Source organism: Argiope bruennichi, chromosome 9 (assembly GCF_947563725.1).
Source record: "Argiope bruennichi chromosome 9, qqArgBrue1.1, whole genome shotgun sequence".
NCBI classification, from domain to species: domain Eukaryota; kingdom Metazoa; phylum Arthropoda; class Arachnida; order Araneae; family Araneidae; genus Argiope; species Argiope bruennichi.
The window spans coordinates 58,496,828-58,514,486 of NC_079159.1; the positions used below are offsets into that span (position 1 = coordinate 58,496,828).

At 28.9% G+C, this 17,659-nt stretch overlaps 1 protein-coding gene across 2 annotated transcripts in view; it reads right to left on the reverse strand.

Annotated features, from left to right (window-relative positions):
* Positions 1–299: 299 nt before the first annotated feature.
* The window catches only part of LOC129983569 (tudor domain-containing protein 5-like), a 55,933-nt gene continuing 38,573 nt past the window's right edge, over positions 300–17,659 (reverse strand). For both annotated transcript variants that reach the window (XM_056093094.1, XM_056093095.1), the window contains 6 exons: positions 17,561–17,640; positions 13,112–13,177; positions 10,649–10,751; positions 9,994–10,115; positions 9,168–9,329; positions 300–6,720 (listed from right to left, as the gene is read on the reverse strand). In XM_056093094.1, the coding sequence (XP_055949069.1) occupies positions 9,197–9,329; positions 9,994–10,115; positions 10,649–10,751; positions 13,112–13,177; positions 17,561–17,640 (504 nt within the window). In that variant the 3' untranslated portion in view covers positions 300–6,720; positions 9,168–9,196. The remainder of the gene's footprint in view (positions 6,721–9,167; positions 9,330–9,993; positions 10,116–10,648; positions 10,752–13,111; positions 13,178–17,560; positions 17,641–17,659) is intronic.

Genomic DNA, 17,659 nt, shown 5'->3' on the forward strand with positions numbered 1-17,659 from the left:
GTTATGGCGGGCGACGGCGAGTGTGTGTGAGTGGTTGCTGCCGGTAGATGGAGCCACGACAGCTGAATGAAGGATGCGGTTGTTCAGAACCAGGGTCACCAATGTGCAGGTTGAGGTTCGAACTCGCAACGTTAGGGTTCATAGCCGAGTAACATAACCACTAGACAAAAGAGTACTCTCTTCTCCGGAAGTTATCTGGCTTATAATGTTACCACTACAATCTCACTATTTCAATCATTAAATCTTATACAGAACAGGTAAATAAATTTTTTTTATTAGATTATCAAATTTTGCTTTCATGAAATTGAAATCTATTTAAACAACCATATAATTACAGATGGCATACACACAAAACCATATGTATTACAAAAACTTGAACTTGTAACAAATGATTGTTTGACTTAAGACAATTTTTATTGTTAAGTAGCTTATGGCAACATTTTGCCTGGAGAATTAGGAATAGTATCTTATTTTGACTTGAGAAATTTATATTGTTTGTTAGCTTATGGCAGCATTTTACTTGGGGAATAAGGAATCCTATTAGGTTGAACTATGATAAGGATCCAAAATTAAAAATAAAATAAACAAAACTATGATAATGCACATAACAGTCACAAATTTATGTTATTTTAAATAATTACAATCCTTAAAAACAATTAGAATCTTTAAACCTAATTTTTAGATTTTTATACATAAATATTTTAAGTAAAAGCATGAAACTCTAAAATTCTCCGATATTAGTTTTATCCTATATTAACAAGAAATTGTTCAGGAGATCAAACTTTTATTAAATAAATAGAACAAATTCTAATAATATAATTAAATCTGGAATTTCATATAAACACGATTAAAAATAAAAACAATTATTTGAGTGTAAAATACTTTTTTTATTGTTGATTGTAGGTTACTGAAGCTCTAAGTTGTCCACAAATAAATATTCTGAATACTAATCGCTGTTTTTACTTTGGGTTTTATAGCACACGGGCCACATTTGATAGTGCTGAGCCAATCATATGACTGGAATCACGAACAAATGATAAAATTCTATGTATCAAAAATGAAATGTGGATTTTAAAACTTTTTTCTGTGGTAAACCAAGCTTTTAATTTCCTTTGTAGCGATGCATTTCATAGATTTTCACAATAAAATTAAGGTTAGATTTATAAACAAATTATTTATATACGAACATGAACTGACAAAAAGGAAAAATCAAAGTGTTTTGAAATTGAAAAACGAGATTTTGAATTTATTTCATTTGCAGGACTTGCAGTTCCAATGAATGAGCTACGATTGCCAGCAAATATAGAGAACACACTTATCCTGAAAAATAGTTAGTTCATTGAAAATAGCTTTCTTTATTTATAAACAGAGCTCGATTACCCAGGTTTCTATCAACCAAGCCATTACCAGAAAATCAGTCTCTCTCTCTTATATATATAAGCCACGAAACTTTTCAGAAAAAATAAAAGAAGTTCCCAAGATAAAATTAGAACCGATACCTACGATGTAAAAATTTAGTCATTATTGAGAGCATTACTGATTTTAAACAAGTTATTTAAAGGGTACGCAAATGAAATAAAATTTCATTCTTAAGCAATTCAGCAGTGATATGAACAAATTCCATACCTTTTCAGCACCAAATAACACTGAAAATATGTCCAAAATTTCGTGTTGTTGTGAAAGGGGAGAGGGGATATTCTTTCGATAACTTTAAATTATCATTGGGAAAATGCAAAATAAACAGAGAAAATGGGGAATAATTACAAATCCTCTTATAAAAAAACAATGTTTCAAAAAACGTATTAAAAAGTTTGATAACTAATAAAAAAGTTTGTTTAAATGCTATTACGTTGTAGTGCTTTCATTTTTATAATTTCAAACAAAATCAGAACAGCAGAAAATTTCGGAGGGTGACATAACAACATTAATACAATTTCTTTTGGAAGAGGTAGAAGGCACACTTACAACTCTGAAAATTAGAGTTGAGCATCCTGTTCAATACGATTTAAACGTTCCATGGCTCACTGTTATGTTAATTTCAAAAACACTACGTCAGTTAAAAAACGTTTTCCATTTTGTCCTTACAGTGATACTAATGAATACTGGTCGCTGTAACATTGTAACTGATATAGACACTCGTAATCAAAAGTTTAAAACTAGTAATCGCTTTTTTTTATGTACAAACCGTGGGCATAACGTAAATAATAACCCCGGAAAGAGAAAGTCGGTTGCTATAAATGCTAAAACATCACATTTCTATCTGTTAAACTGTTACTGAGAATCAATCCAGTTACTTCTACTAATAATGTTGACATTATAACTTCCAAATTTACTCATCTGCAAACTACTCGAGTATATGTAATTGGTCCAAACGGTAAAACAAAAATAACACAGTGTCTTTTAGATGGTGGACGTCAGTCTAGCTTCCATCATCCTCGTTTCATCGACTTCTTGCAAATGGAAATCATTAGCTCAGAAAAACTGAACCTTCAGGCATTCGAGTCCATTCCAACAAACACTGAGAAAAGACGAAGAGTCAAATTTATCATGTCAAGCATTTGGAACAACTCAACAGTAAATATACAAGCATTTGAAAGTTCAAATATTTATGCTTTTCATCCATCTACTTCTCCATCCTGTCTCTTCTTTTGCCCATAGTCAAAAGTTGTAACTTGCTGATCAATCAAACAGTTTAAATAATTTACTTATAGAAATTCTAATAGATGCTGGTTTTTATTGGACTATAATGCATATTCATTCTCCTATTAGATTTTCTACAACTCATGTGTTAATATCTACTGAGTTCGGATGGATTCGTTTCGGCAACCGTTCATTTACTACCATAGCATATTCTTCTGTTTCTTCAGTTTTCAACACTAGCGCAGAAACTTTGGTACGCGGTCTGGACAATCACGTGTGACAGTTTTTGGACTTGGAAACAATTGACATTAAAACTATGCAAGATAACCAGAGGTGATTCTTTCACTTGAAAATTACGAAATACCACTCAAACGATTTCAAATACTCCATAACAAACTTTTCACACATTCGGAAACAACAGATATTTAAAGAACAGATGCAAAATTATATTGATAACCAACATGTTGAGCCTGCCGATAATAGCCCTTGTAACGAATCAAAACTATTTTATTTGCCTCATCAAAGTAAATAAACAAAGGAATAACGAAAATAAAGGGCGAATTGTATTTGACACTTCTTGATACCAGGATATCCTTTCTTAAATAATGTGCTTGAACAGAGTCCAAATTTGCTCCCAGAAATATCTGCAACATTATTACGATTTTGACTTCACAAATTCGTACTCACGAGTGATGGATGAAGAATTCTTGCAACTTATTTTGGCTGAAGTAGATAGAAATTGTACTAGGTTCCTGTGGTTTAAGACAGAGAAGGATGTAAACGGAAAAATACTCCTGCGAAATAAAAATGCTTATTTATCGCTTTCCCCATCTACTTTTTGGATTGTTTTCTAGTCCCTTTCTGCTTTCCGTCATTCTTCGTGAATTAGCTAATATGCGCTATGATACCTACCCTACTGCAGCTAAATACCTGGAGAATAATATTTTTATCGACGACTTTGTTATGGGAGTAGATACTGTCGAGCAAGCTACAACTCTTTACAAAGGAATGCAAGATTTAATGGTACAGATAACTTTACCATAGCTAAACGGAGTACAAACTCCAAGAACCTACAGATTGTTTGGGAACAAAAGAATATCACCTTCAACAGCAATACGCAAGTATTGGGCATTATAGCTGGAATACTAAGGAAGACGTGTTTCATACAGAAATAAACGAAAGTTTTTATCAGTTTGCTGTTCTTGCAACAAAACGTTTACTTCTTAAACCTGTAAGATCCTTTAGGTCTCTATACACCAGCATTAGTGGTTGAAAAAATTCTTTTTCAAATCACTGTCTCAATGGAGTTCAGTGGGACGACATTCTTCCACCAGTCATCGCCTCAAATTTTAACAGATGAGTATCTGAAATATCATCTCTAAACAATATACGTATCCTCGCTGGATTGGAATGTATGCTATTTCTCAGATGAGTTTTCATGTATGTTGTGATGCTTCTGAAAAGGTCTATGGTGCCTCATTATACATTGTTTTATTGAGCTTAACGAAACTAAGGTTCAACTAGTTTGCAGTCGCAACAGACTTTCATCACTTAAAAAGGTGACACTTCCACGGGTAAATTCTTGGCAGCCTTATTAGAAGCTCGCTTACTTCACTATATTTGCAAAGAAACTGATTTAGATAACCAAATATCTACACTTTGGAGTGATTCAAGTGCCATATTAAGCTGGATAAGAAGTGATCCAAATCTCTGGAACACATTCTTATGCAACCAAGTCATTGAAGATTTTCAATACACTCCTCTAATGCAGTGGCGGCATTGTCCAAGAACACAAAACCCAGCAGCTCATCGTCCTCGTGGAGAGTTCCCAGCAGAATTACCATACCTAGAAATTTAATGAAACGGCCCAAGTTCGTTAGCGTAAATTCAAGACGTCTGGCCAGTACAAAATATTTCAACAAGTGACGAAAAAATTATTAATGAATATAGAAACTTGTTAAGTAAAGACAAACATTGTGCTATCAACTATCCTAGTCGATATATTCCGCTTCAGTTCATACACAAAACTCTTGAGAATAACAGCTTGGATTTATTACTTTCTGCTCAATTGTAAATCTCGAAAATATTTTGCTTTAGAATTAACAACTAATGAGATGAATAAGACAAGAAATTATTGGATTTCAGTTCTAAGAAAATAGCGTTTTTTTGTACAAATTAACGCGCTAGAGAATAACTACCTCTTAACTATTTCCTTACCTAAATACTCAAAAATTCCTCGTCTTCATCCATTTCTAAAAGATAATATTTTACGACTTAATGGTAGACTACAATTCGCATGGATATCATTTGAACAGCGACATCCAATATTACTTGTAGGATTTCAGTATTTTGTGCAGTTATTGATTACACATATGCACATTCGTCTACATCACTTGGATGTGTGTGTAGTTCTTTCAGAATTAGGCACCGAATTTTGGATACTTTGAGGTCGTCAAGCCATCAAGTGAGTGAATGAAACTTGATTACTGTGCTAACTGTCCCATGCTTTAAGCTCTAATGAAATAGAAGCACCCCTTCCAGCTGGCACTTACTCCTTGCATACCTTTCGGTACTAATGGGATAGACTTTGCAGGCCCAGTTTATATTAAGACCTTTAAACCTTCAAACACAGCTTACATCGCGTTATTCACTTGATCAATTACTAGGGCTTTGCATATCGAACTTGTTTCTGACCTTTCTGTAGTCAAGTTTCTCTTGGCCTTACAACGATTTATCAGTAGAAGACTTCCATACATCACATACACTGACAACACCACAACCTTTCATGCCGCAAACAAGAAACTCATTTTCCTTTGAAATACATTGATTTCAGCGAAAGTGCAGCAATTATATACTCACAATGCTATAAAGTGGAAGTTTATTGCACCACAAGCAGCTTGGTGGGGAGGATGATGGGAACGGCCTTCGAAAATCACTTGGTCGCACATTACTAGATAAGGAGGCTTTAAATACGGTATTAGTGGGAATAGAAGCTTCACTCAACAGTAGACCTATGATTTATGAACGTGGTGAGAATGATATAGAGCTATCTTTCACTCCAACTCGACCTAACTGGTCGAAAGTTGACCACTGTCCCATCTGGAACTGAACCTAGAAATAACAAGCTCACAAATATTTACAAGCAACAGCAAGACTTATTGGATATGTTTTGGAAAAGATGGTCCAAAGAATATTTGTGGGAATTATATTCATTTTGTCAAGTAAGAAATGTCAAGCAGTCACTATGAATATGAGTAGGGGACTTGGCCCTACTGCAAGAAGATCTACAACTACAGTATATGTGTAAGAAAGCTCTCGTGATGAAATTAATCGATGGTCATGACGGAAAAATTCGTACCTGCATCCTTCGTGGCGAAAGAAAAGAGATACCCTGTCCAATTCAACTGGTAATACCTCTAGAGGTTGACCAGGGTGTGGAGGATGTTGCATCAAGTAAGCAAACATTTTAGCATAATTAACTTTAGCTTGAGTGGCATCACCCTTGATATTGTTGTTATTCTATTAATTACCTTTTTGACTTGTAACGTCTATGTATCATTAAGAAAATAAATATATATTATACTAACGTCTCTCAACATAGACCATTTCTAAAAAGCTTAAAATAATTATTTTTAAAAAAGTTCCACACTTATAATGGTGGTGTACTAATTATAATAATCCAAATATTTTTTTAAAGTGTTTCTTTTTTTTCTCATTAAAATAATTTCACACAGCACAATTCTAATTATCTCTCATTGTTTTACAGTACAATGTATAACATCTGTTTAGTGTTTCATTTTTAAACCAATGAATGCATTTTAAGGACAACAAAATAAAACACAAAAGTTTAATACATTTATAGTGAGGTAAATTAAGGTGATAACAGATAATAAAATCTTATCTAAGCAAAGACAATTCCTCACCAAAAATGTTTATAACATAAAACGCTACATTAAAAGATAATAAATCGGTTGAAATAGTTAAATGCACACTTCTTGAGCATCTTCAAAGGAACATGTGCGTGTAAAAACGTTTTCATGTAAAAAGATGATTCTGATGAAATCGTCTGGATAGTAAAATCTGAAAATAAAGATACATTTATCAATATTATAAAATTCTGAAAGCTTCAGAAAAAAAATACAATTATATTAATCCCACTATGAAGTAAGCAATGATTACTCTAAGTAACTTGTAAATAAATTTAATGCCAAAAACAAATTTAAAAGAGTGATCAGCACTATTTTTATGCATCATTCTCAACATACCACTTGTGTAATGACTAATTCTATTTGACTTAGAATGACCAATCAAGTCCATTAGTTGAAATTTCATGACAACGAAAGATAGCACTTTGGCAATGGTGAACAAACACACAACTTAATCCATTAAAAATCATAAATTTAATTAACAACACTTAAAGCCCTTCTACTACTTAGTGAAGTAATAAGCGTTGCACATCTATGATCAACGAAATCCAAAGCGTGAACTGTAGAAAAATCAAATAGAAATAACAACATTGACAATGTTCCATAAGACATTTTATTTTTTAAAAATAATGTATTTGAGCCCCTGTTGCCAATGCCACAATATCTTCTATTTATCTAAGGGAGATTGGTTTGAACATTGGAGGAAGAAATCTGACTTTAAATCCAATATATCAGTTCTTCGCAATATAACTGATCCACTTGTGTGTTTGCCTAAAAGGGAACCTACAATAAATGACCCAACTACAGCAAGTAAGAAATTGTTACTGAGCATATCAGTCCATTACTTTTTGAATAATGTTGATAAAGAAGACAGCTTAAAGCTAAAACTCACAATTTATCTTAAATTCCTCATCCAAATGAAATCTGAACCCATTAGTCCTCTCTAAAAACCTTTATTTTAATGATTTTTTTTATGTAGAAAACTTTAGAAAAACTTTCTCTAGAAAACAAATGCCATAGCTTTTAAGTTTCCATTTTAATAATCATTTTTGAGGACAATTGATTCTCCCAAAATACCGGAATTCAAAGCTTCATAGCTCTATTTTGGTTGCAGGAAAGTATAAATTTTTGCGGAGTTTTGAAAGGTAGTTATTAATGTAATATCTTAGCCAAGATTGATCAAATAAGAGAGTAGCGTAATTCCTTTATTTACAGCCTCATATATTTACAAAAGTCAAATGACAGTTCAATCACGAAATAGTTCCTTGATCGAATTGGAGAATAAGTCATCAAAAAACCGCTAAAAGGCTGTTAGCTCTAAACGGCTACCACAGGGCAGCTTCAGAAATCCACCGATCCTTATCGGGTGGACCCTAACACAGAAGAATCACACGGAGCTTCTCAAAAACACCAGGATAACAACTTTTCCACACTGAAGTTTCTCCGAACTCTAATCCGCCCTTCTCGATAGGGAGGGTAAAAAAAAAAAAAAAAAAAAAAACACTTGCATTTTATTTTTATATGATACCCGCTCCCGGTTTCCCATTGGTGAACGTGAATTCCCTATCACCCAATAGTTGCTCAGCAATGCTTCCTCAATGGTCTAAACTCGACAGAGGAAGTGTCTGTTAAGAAACCATCTTTGTGACCGACCGCCTCTTGCACATGTCAATTCGCAGCTAATGCGAACTGAAGGGAATTTGGGTTTGACACTTAATGACAACGGTTGCTGATGATTGATCGGTTTCTTGATGACTTAAGGAGTCTCTTTATAAAGGGAAAAAAGTTTAGCATCTAGATGTTTTGACTTTCTTCTCCCTTGAAGACATGATGGATCGATTTTAAACGACGGGATACACATCTGTTTTCTCACACCTGGATATAATAACAACTGACCAGACACAATGACTCTCCTAGTGAAAAGGATCCACATTTGGAGGTCCGTATGCATTTAACTAAGTGTAGGAAACGGGAGTCATTACATCTGATTTGGATGCTCTTAACTATGTGAGGGAAATAGGGAAACGTTACACTGAACTGGAAAAATAAGACAAGAGGACTACATAGAAATACTATAATATGTATTTTTATGCAGCCTTTTTACCCAACAGAATTCTTCCAAGAGTCACATTTAATGATACAGACAACTTAAAACATAATTCTACTTTCTAATTCTATTTACTTATTCATTTTGAAATTAGAAATATGATCACCTTATTCACTGAACTCTATACAAGACAAGAGATTTTTTTTAAAAAAGAAAAGGAAATGAGTCAAATATTTGGTTTATAGAAAGCCTTTATGAAGATTGGTAAATAACCGACTTTCTCACCTAATATATTTTTTTCATGACTAAATAATTTTACAACAATGCAATACCATGACTTGTCATACTGAAAAGAAAACCTTAATTCAGCATAAAAAAATTCCATTATAATTATAAAAAATTAATAATGATAAATAAATTACATCCTCCTAGGAAATATTTAAAATGAAGGTACTTTTTTTTTTGGCAGATTTAATAAATTAAACCAAACAAGAAGAGAACTAAAATAAAACAAGTTTGCAATAATTTGCTGACTTAAATAGCAATAAACTTACATCACAGCTGCTTTGAGAAGTCTAATATATTATGCATCAGAAAAATTACTGCAGATCAGCTGAATTTCTTTCATTCTCATCACAATTTTCTCATGCAGCAAATGAAGCTTCTGCTTTTCATATAATACATTCTCAGGACTGCCAGTCTGTTGTAACTGTAACCTGTAACAACAGAAATCGATTATTATGTGTAAATTAATAAATAAGATGCAAAAATTTATTGTTTTAAAGATATAATACAATGTCTTAGTTAAAGGTGAATGGCCTATTCAAGAATCTTTTATTTGTATTCACGAATGCATCAAATTAGCACATATTTAAAAAAAAAATTGGAATGATCAAAAATAAGAATTTGTAAAATTTAACAAATAAATGATAACCATATAGTAGGAAATCCTACCAACCATCAAAAATATGTGACTAAGAGTTTTTAATTGATCTTTAAATAGAAGAAGATTTTATTCCAATTTTTAACCAAATTTGATCAAGTTGAGCTCAAATTTGAATAGTCTGAGTTAATCTTTTTTTTTTTTTTAAAGTTAATGTTTTAAAGTTACAATTAGCCTTAAAAAACTGGTTAAGCATCCAGCAAAATTTTTGTGAAATAAATATTCAACAAATGACAATTTTTTTAAAAAAAATATTAATTATGTTAAAATTCAAAACTTTATATGTTAATCAATATTTTTTTCAGAACACATTTAAAATAAACATTACTAATGATTAAACTGCAATAACTTCTTTTTGGTAACAGCAAAAACATCATTTAAATGATTTTTCTTTAAATCAAAAATGAATAATATTAAAGAATTATTAATTTTGATACCGGATACGGATGTTCTGTTTCATAACTTGAAGGTCATTTAAGCAAAGACGATTCAGTTTATCTTCTTCTGTCTCATGAAAAAATTCTTCCTCACTATCAGAAAATTCAAATCCAGACAGTTCCTGAAATACATATTCACAAAATAAGCTCAAAAGCATCCATTATTAAATTTTAAAAAATGCAAATTACCTACAGTTTTAAGAATTTATTCTAGACAAATAAATTATTGAAGAAATAGTCACTATGAAAATTTAGAAACTAATGAATCCATGACAATGCAAAAATTTGTATCAATAAATAACTACAGACCTAGAACAGAAAAGGTCTCTTGCAACTCAAAAATATATAATACCAGGGGAATAATGAGCAATCAAATTACTGTTCCCTTAAAATAATAACACAGTATAATAATTACACAATAACATAATTTGAATTTTTTTTTTAAAAAAAGTTCAAAATTACTCATGATAATCTGCTCCACAAAATACAATTCATGCCAATTAACCTATATATCAAATAATAGAAATTTTCTCCATATCAATCTGGCCAAATATTTATTCTAATTCAATTTTATATTTATTTAAACTGTCTAGTGAATAGCTATATTCAAAATTATACTAAACTGTAAATAAAATCATTTCAAAAAATAATTTACCTGCCACATTGGATGATCAGGATTAAAAGCAGAATATTCATGAATGATTTTCTTTCTCAGTTCAATAGATGGATGACCAAATGTATTGAGAATCTTGATCAGACTGTAAAAAAATTTGTTAATTAAAGAATAAATATTTTGAACATATTTTTTAATTTCAGTTTCCTGAAATCTACTGAATTTATATTGAAAATGACATATATAAAATCACAGCCACATAAAATTTATTAACAAGATAATTTTTAGTGTTTCATTTCTTACTACCCTCAGATAGAAGTAAATATTTAGAAATAAATTTCCCTTTATGAAAATTTTATGAATTTCAGTTTTAAGAGAATAATAATACTTTGCAATAAGGTCTTTTAATTAAGTTATGAGGAATGGCATCCGCATAATAAAAGCTATTTCATCATTCAACAGTGTCAAAATTAAGTGTACATGAAAATTTTAGATTTAAGTACACATTTATTTTACATATTACCATTAAAGCATAAAACACACCATTTAATACAATATTATTATTCTAGAAAATCTGTTAATTAATAAAGATGAAGATGTGTGTGTTTGAGTGAGAACTCTACAAGCCAGGCAGTTAAATCTATAGATATCAAATATGGCACATATATATCTTAGAGGGCGGGAATGTGCACCTCAGTACACATTAAAAAAAAATTATTAAAATTTAAGTCTTACAATTAAAAAGGAAAAATTAAGCAAATTTTTGTGCTTTTCCCACAATAACTTCTGCAAATATTAAAATGAATTTCACATCATTTTAAAGCTCAGAAATTTTTTCAATGAAAGAAATTTAATAGCCAAGCAAATTTTTGCTGCATTTTGAAAAAAAATAAAAAAAAAATTTTTTTTTCTAATTCCCAACAATAGATTACATTGTTGCCCTGAAATTCAAACCGTTTTCATTGTTTCATCAAATATTTAAATAGTTTTCTTACACTGTTGAAAGCTAAAGAAGGATTCTGTTGGAAGGATCTGTGTAATTTACAAGACAAATAAAAAGGAAAGTAACAATGCAAAATCTTGAAAATAGATTAGGAAGACATTAAAGTTAGTGTTATGATGTTAGACATTAAATTACTAATAGTGTTATGATGTTCTGTCTCCATTAGTAAGGTTAATGTGCACAATAAACAGAACTCAAACAAAACAAGGCTTAAGACAATTTGCAGAATCGTGGACATCCAAACGATTTATCCGAAATAAAATATTTCAATCAAATCAGCTGGTCCCTGCAACGACTGGTCTACACTAATAATAAAGATGAATGTGTGTATGAGTATAGGAGTTTTACAGGCAAGACCGCTTGAAATATAGCTATAAATTTGGCACATGTATTCTTAGGAGGTTGGAAATATGCACCTGAAAACAATTTTTTTCCGAAATTTTAATTAAAAATTAAATTAGATTTTATTTCTTTCACTATAACTTTCGAAAATATCACTAGACAATAATAAATTTTTAAATTTAAAAAAATCACCTTTTAATGATATTAATTTATCAATTATGCGAATTTTTGCTGCAATGTAGCAATTTTTAGAAATATATATATATATTTTTCAATTTCCAACAATATATTTTTAACAACAGATTCACAATAGAAGAACTACTGCCTTAAATTCAAAAAAAATGCATCGTTTCATCAAATTATCATGCAAATTTCCACTATTGTTGAAAGCTAAGGAAGAAGGATTCTGTTTAATATTTACATAATTTACAAGACATTAAAAAAAAATGAAATTAAGATGCCATGAAATTAAGATAAATGAACTGGATATTTGCATTTTTAATAAGTCTTATGATGTTACAGGATAGCCTCCAGCAGAAAGAAACATACATGTACACAATATAGAGAGTAAGTAAGACAATTAAAATAACACGGCTTTAATATTAAACAATATAGTGGAATCGTTATATTTATAGTTATATATTTATTAATTATATTTAAACAATTTACTTGAAAACAAATATAACCAAGATTCCTGGTGAACAAGATAGCCACCCGAGATGAATAGTAATAAATAAAGTTAAAGTATCAAATATAATTGTGTTCTGTGATTAACTTAATAACTATGATAACTTAATTTTGTAGGTTCAGATATTTTTTTTTCTTTACGAAAGACTAAAATATTTTAATTATTAAATTGATTTGATTGATTATTAATTAGAAAGATTTAATGAAAGTTAAAATCTTTATTGAATTAATATGATACAAAAGAGAACCACCCATGCTCACAAATGAAAAGTAGTTTTTACAATTCAACTACCTATCAATAAGTAATTTATAAAATAAATAATTAATGTGTGACATTATTAATTTATTAATACTTAATTGATTTCATTCATTACATCACAAAATCACTTTCTATTTAATAAAATAAGTGAATTATAAGTCTCAACAGTAACACATACATTAAAAAATACATAGCATTTAAAGGAATAACTCACTCATTTAGATAAAAGATTAAAAGGCAAGTTCTATCATTCACAACCTTGAATCCTTTAACATGGAACCTGAAAGCATAAGAGTCATGCATAAGCATTTCTGATATCTTGTAATTAGGAATTATGTGTTAAATTCTTTTTCTAATGGGAAATTGAAATGCTCTTAAAGTGAGCAGGAAATTATTATTAATTAAGAAATTGCAAGAGAAAATGGCATCATAACTAAATTATGATTCAATAGCTAATTTCTAAATTGCCAGACATACTCCTCCAATTGGAAAAATGTTTTAAATGACCCAAAGGATTATATTTTATTTTGATTGAATCAATATATTTTCTGCTGAAAAAAAATTAAGAAATAAATTTTATACAATCTCTAGATTTGTCAATCAAAATATTCTTGTGGCATTAACATTTGAAATAAAAAATTGCTCAGTGATTAAAACTGTCAGAGTTACAAAATTCAGAATATAATAACTTAAAATAATTTTAATTACTGTTTTAGTTATTGTCAAAATTTGTCAGTCAAGGTTGCTTTCTATGTGGCTTATATCAAATAGAGAAATTCAGAGTCTCACAATCAGTTTTAGTCACACAAGAGTGGAACTTGTTTTTTTTAACTTGCTAAAGTATCAAGAATAATTTAACATTAGTAATAAAATCTACATTTCATAATATTGCTAGCAATGATTCAACCAACATGAAATACAATTCTTTACAATATTTTCTTAACTGGAAGTGTATGTCAGTCTCTAATGGCTTAGAAGTTAGCTATCAGGCCAAGATTAGAGAAGACATCCTACATATTAGAATACCACAATTTATTTAATAAAGATTTAAATGTAGCTAAAAGTCGATATTTTATTTTCATGAAGCTCATTTGTATAGATGACATTGCTACAGAATTTGGACATATAAATGTATCAAATACTGCACTATACAATTGTAAAATGTTATTTATCTTTAATAAACAAACATACGCAAGTTTTAAGATCATAAAGAGAAAATCCCAATCCTGCCATAATGTTCCGTAAGAATTGAATGACTTTGCTATTATAACATATAACATCAGATACTGTGGTTGACATAAAACTGCCACCAATAAGAGCAGCCCATGAGTCAACTACTCATACAGAGGTATGACCTATTATTAGGAAAAGGCCCTGATAACAAAACTATCAAAAATAGGGTTAGAAAATTATAGGCAATTAATGAACTATCAAATATAGGGTTAGAAAATTGCTTCTAGGTAGGATTATACAGAGGTATTCTTCAAAAATAGGGTTAGAAAATTGCTAAATAACAAAACTATCAAAAATAGAGTTAGAAAATTGCTAAATAACAAAACTATCAAAAATAGGGTTAGAAAATTGCATCTAGGATTCTTCTAGGGATAACTTCTAGGATAAAGATAGCATATTATTAATTAATATGTGGGCAATTAATGAAAATTTACATTTGCGAGCCATTCTCTTCCAGAAAATCATTCTAGATCTCAAAGGTTTATAAATATGCTGTTAAGTCTTTAATTTTGATAAAATAGTTAAATATATACTAAAAAGATATTAAATGTTTGTATATTTCTCTTGAAATATTGCATGCATCAAATGGTCTAGCTGATAATACCAAACTTTCTGTTAGTACAGAAAAATAGACACAGCAATTACTTTAGAAAAAAATTAAGCTAATAATAATTAAATTAATTTTAAGCTAATTTTAAAAGAATACTGAGAAAACAAATCAAAATAAAACCTTGAACAATGTAAAAATTTTAATAATTTTTTTTTTTAATATAAACTTTTTGCTTTGCAATTAAAATTGCTAGAAAAAATATATATTTGTACATATAACATTAATATTCTGAATTCTTTTAAATTTTGCCAGTTTTACTCTTTCATAGTTTCCAGAAATTTAAAAACTGAGTTACAGTACCTTCTATTAATGATTCAATGGAATTAAATAAAAAAAAATGATTGATTTATTTTCTTTTCAAAATCTGATTACCGGAAAATAATCAAAATAAACAGACAAGGTTAGGGCTGAGCGATGACCGAACTTCATCATCGTGATATATTGTCTAACATATAACAATATTTTTCAATATATCATGATTTCACTATTTATTTATTGCTTCATATAAATTATAAATAGCATCCATTAACATACTGACTAATAAGAATGACTCCAAAAAAAAGGAACATTCATTTTGTTGTAATAAAAATATTAGTTTTTTTCAATAAAAATAATTATAAAATAATGAATTTGAATTCAATAAAGTGTGTCAGTGTCAAAGTAACATCTATATTGAATAAAATATTGATCATATTTTGTTTTTATCAATAATATAATAATTATTAAAATTTTACCTTTTTTACTGCTGATTTTGGAAAAATCAATTTATTTCATTCTTCTCAAAAGAAAAAGACATAATACCTCTAGCAGGGAAAATTAAATAATTTAATTAAAACTCAAATTTGAAATCTGATGTCTATAAAAATTAATTCTATATATGAATTTTATAAATTTTTATTCTCATTTCACAAGTATTATTGGCAGATTTAATTTAAATATGCACTAGAATTTTAACAATATGTAAAATTAAAGAGACTTTCATATAATTTATTATTTTAAAAATCGAAAAGAGATGGAAAAAGTAATTCTGAAATAAGTATAACAAGAAAAACAAATATCATGGAGTGCAAGTTTATTTACAGAAAAATGATGCAATATAATAAAAATTTTAGAAAGGGCCTTCCAATTTTCATTCATTTATGAAACATGGTCAGATAAAAGAACAATACATTATTATATGTTATCAATAACATAAACTCAACAACAACAATTAAAAAAAGTCAACACTTATAATGCTATGTTTCTCAATATTAAAATTCTGTAATTATCTGTCTACTATTTCTAATTATTCTATCAGCATTTTAACATATTATGAAATTCAAAGTGAAATCAAAAACTTGAAATCAAAATAAAATACTGTATATTTGAAATAAAAAATATAGCCTACAAAAAAAGGGGAAGAAAAGAAATCATTTTTAAAGTGCATGAAAGTTTAAAAAAAAGTGCAGCACAAATTCCAATCATAAATTGGAATGACAAACATTTATCAATTAAAAATAATCTTTATCTTAAATGTAAAATGAAACAATTTAATAAAAAAATGTATTATGAAACAAAGAGTATTTTATAAAGATATAAAACAAGAAAAATTATATATATTTTAATATTTCCTTTCCTATGGCTGATTAGAGAAATAATATAAGGATAAAAATCAATATTTACAGTGAAAATGTTAAAAAAAAATTATAGAAAATTAAAACTTTTTGGAGTTTTAAGAAACAAATAAAAATTAATTTAAATTAAATTTTATAACCAATTTAGCTTTGTGCTTTATAATGTATATACATAAGTAAATTTTTTTAAATATATTACGGAATTTAGATTTATAAAAACTTGCATAAAAGGAATTAACTTTAAAAAAAAGCTTGAAAAATGATGGCAACATTCAAATACTTCGTTAAGCATATTTGTTCCAAATTCTAAATTTAAATAAGCGTAATTTTTAATAATAATAATTCATGCCGTATTTAATAACTAACTTGGACCATAATATCTAAATTAGATAAAAACTATAAAATGTATTTAAAATTAAATAACGTTTAACATCTATTGTCGAAACGATGCGGTTGGAGTTCAGTTACTTGTATGATTTTTAATTATATTTAAATAGAAACCCATAGTCGGTATCTTTCAGTTCAGGGAACAGGAAACAATTTATTTCAAAATGACAAGCTTAAAGCAAATATTTTTATATATTAAAATATGACAATTTTTATGGAATTATTAACAAAAAATATGTACAAATTTAAGAATGAACGACAAAAATAAACACTATCTGAAACGAAACCGAATATGAAAATTAATTTTGAGTATCGATTTATTGCATCGCGATTCATCGTGAACCATGCTTCATGGTCATGATATCAATAAATCGATATTTCTCAAAAATTGGTATTGAAAAATCGAATTTTGGAAACAAGCGATTTTTTTTTCGATAAATCGGAAATCGACACAGTCATAGACAGGGAACACGTTTTTTTTTTTTTTTTTTTTTTTTTTATAGCTTAAGTGAATCATTATCATTTGATATCAGAATAAAAATGCTGGGATTATATTCTCACTGCCTACAACTGAAGGGATCTGATTTTTTTAGACGTTTATAAAACTGAATAATATGCATTTGATAATACTAACTTTATAGCTTGTGTTCAACTAGGTTCATGACATTAAATCAAACTATGATGGTATACCTTAAAAAAATATAATTTAGACTTAATTAATGAATCTGCATCAATTTGAAATCAATTTGTCTCGCCACTATCCCTTTAAAATCTATTAAAATATTGCAGTTATTTTCAACAATAAAAAACACTCACAAACCTTTTTAACTGATTAAACATATCTACGTTTTCATCCTTCCATAGCAATACATTGGATTGAAATGATCCACTATTTTCTAGCTGAAAATACAGAGGGAAA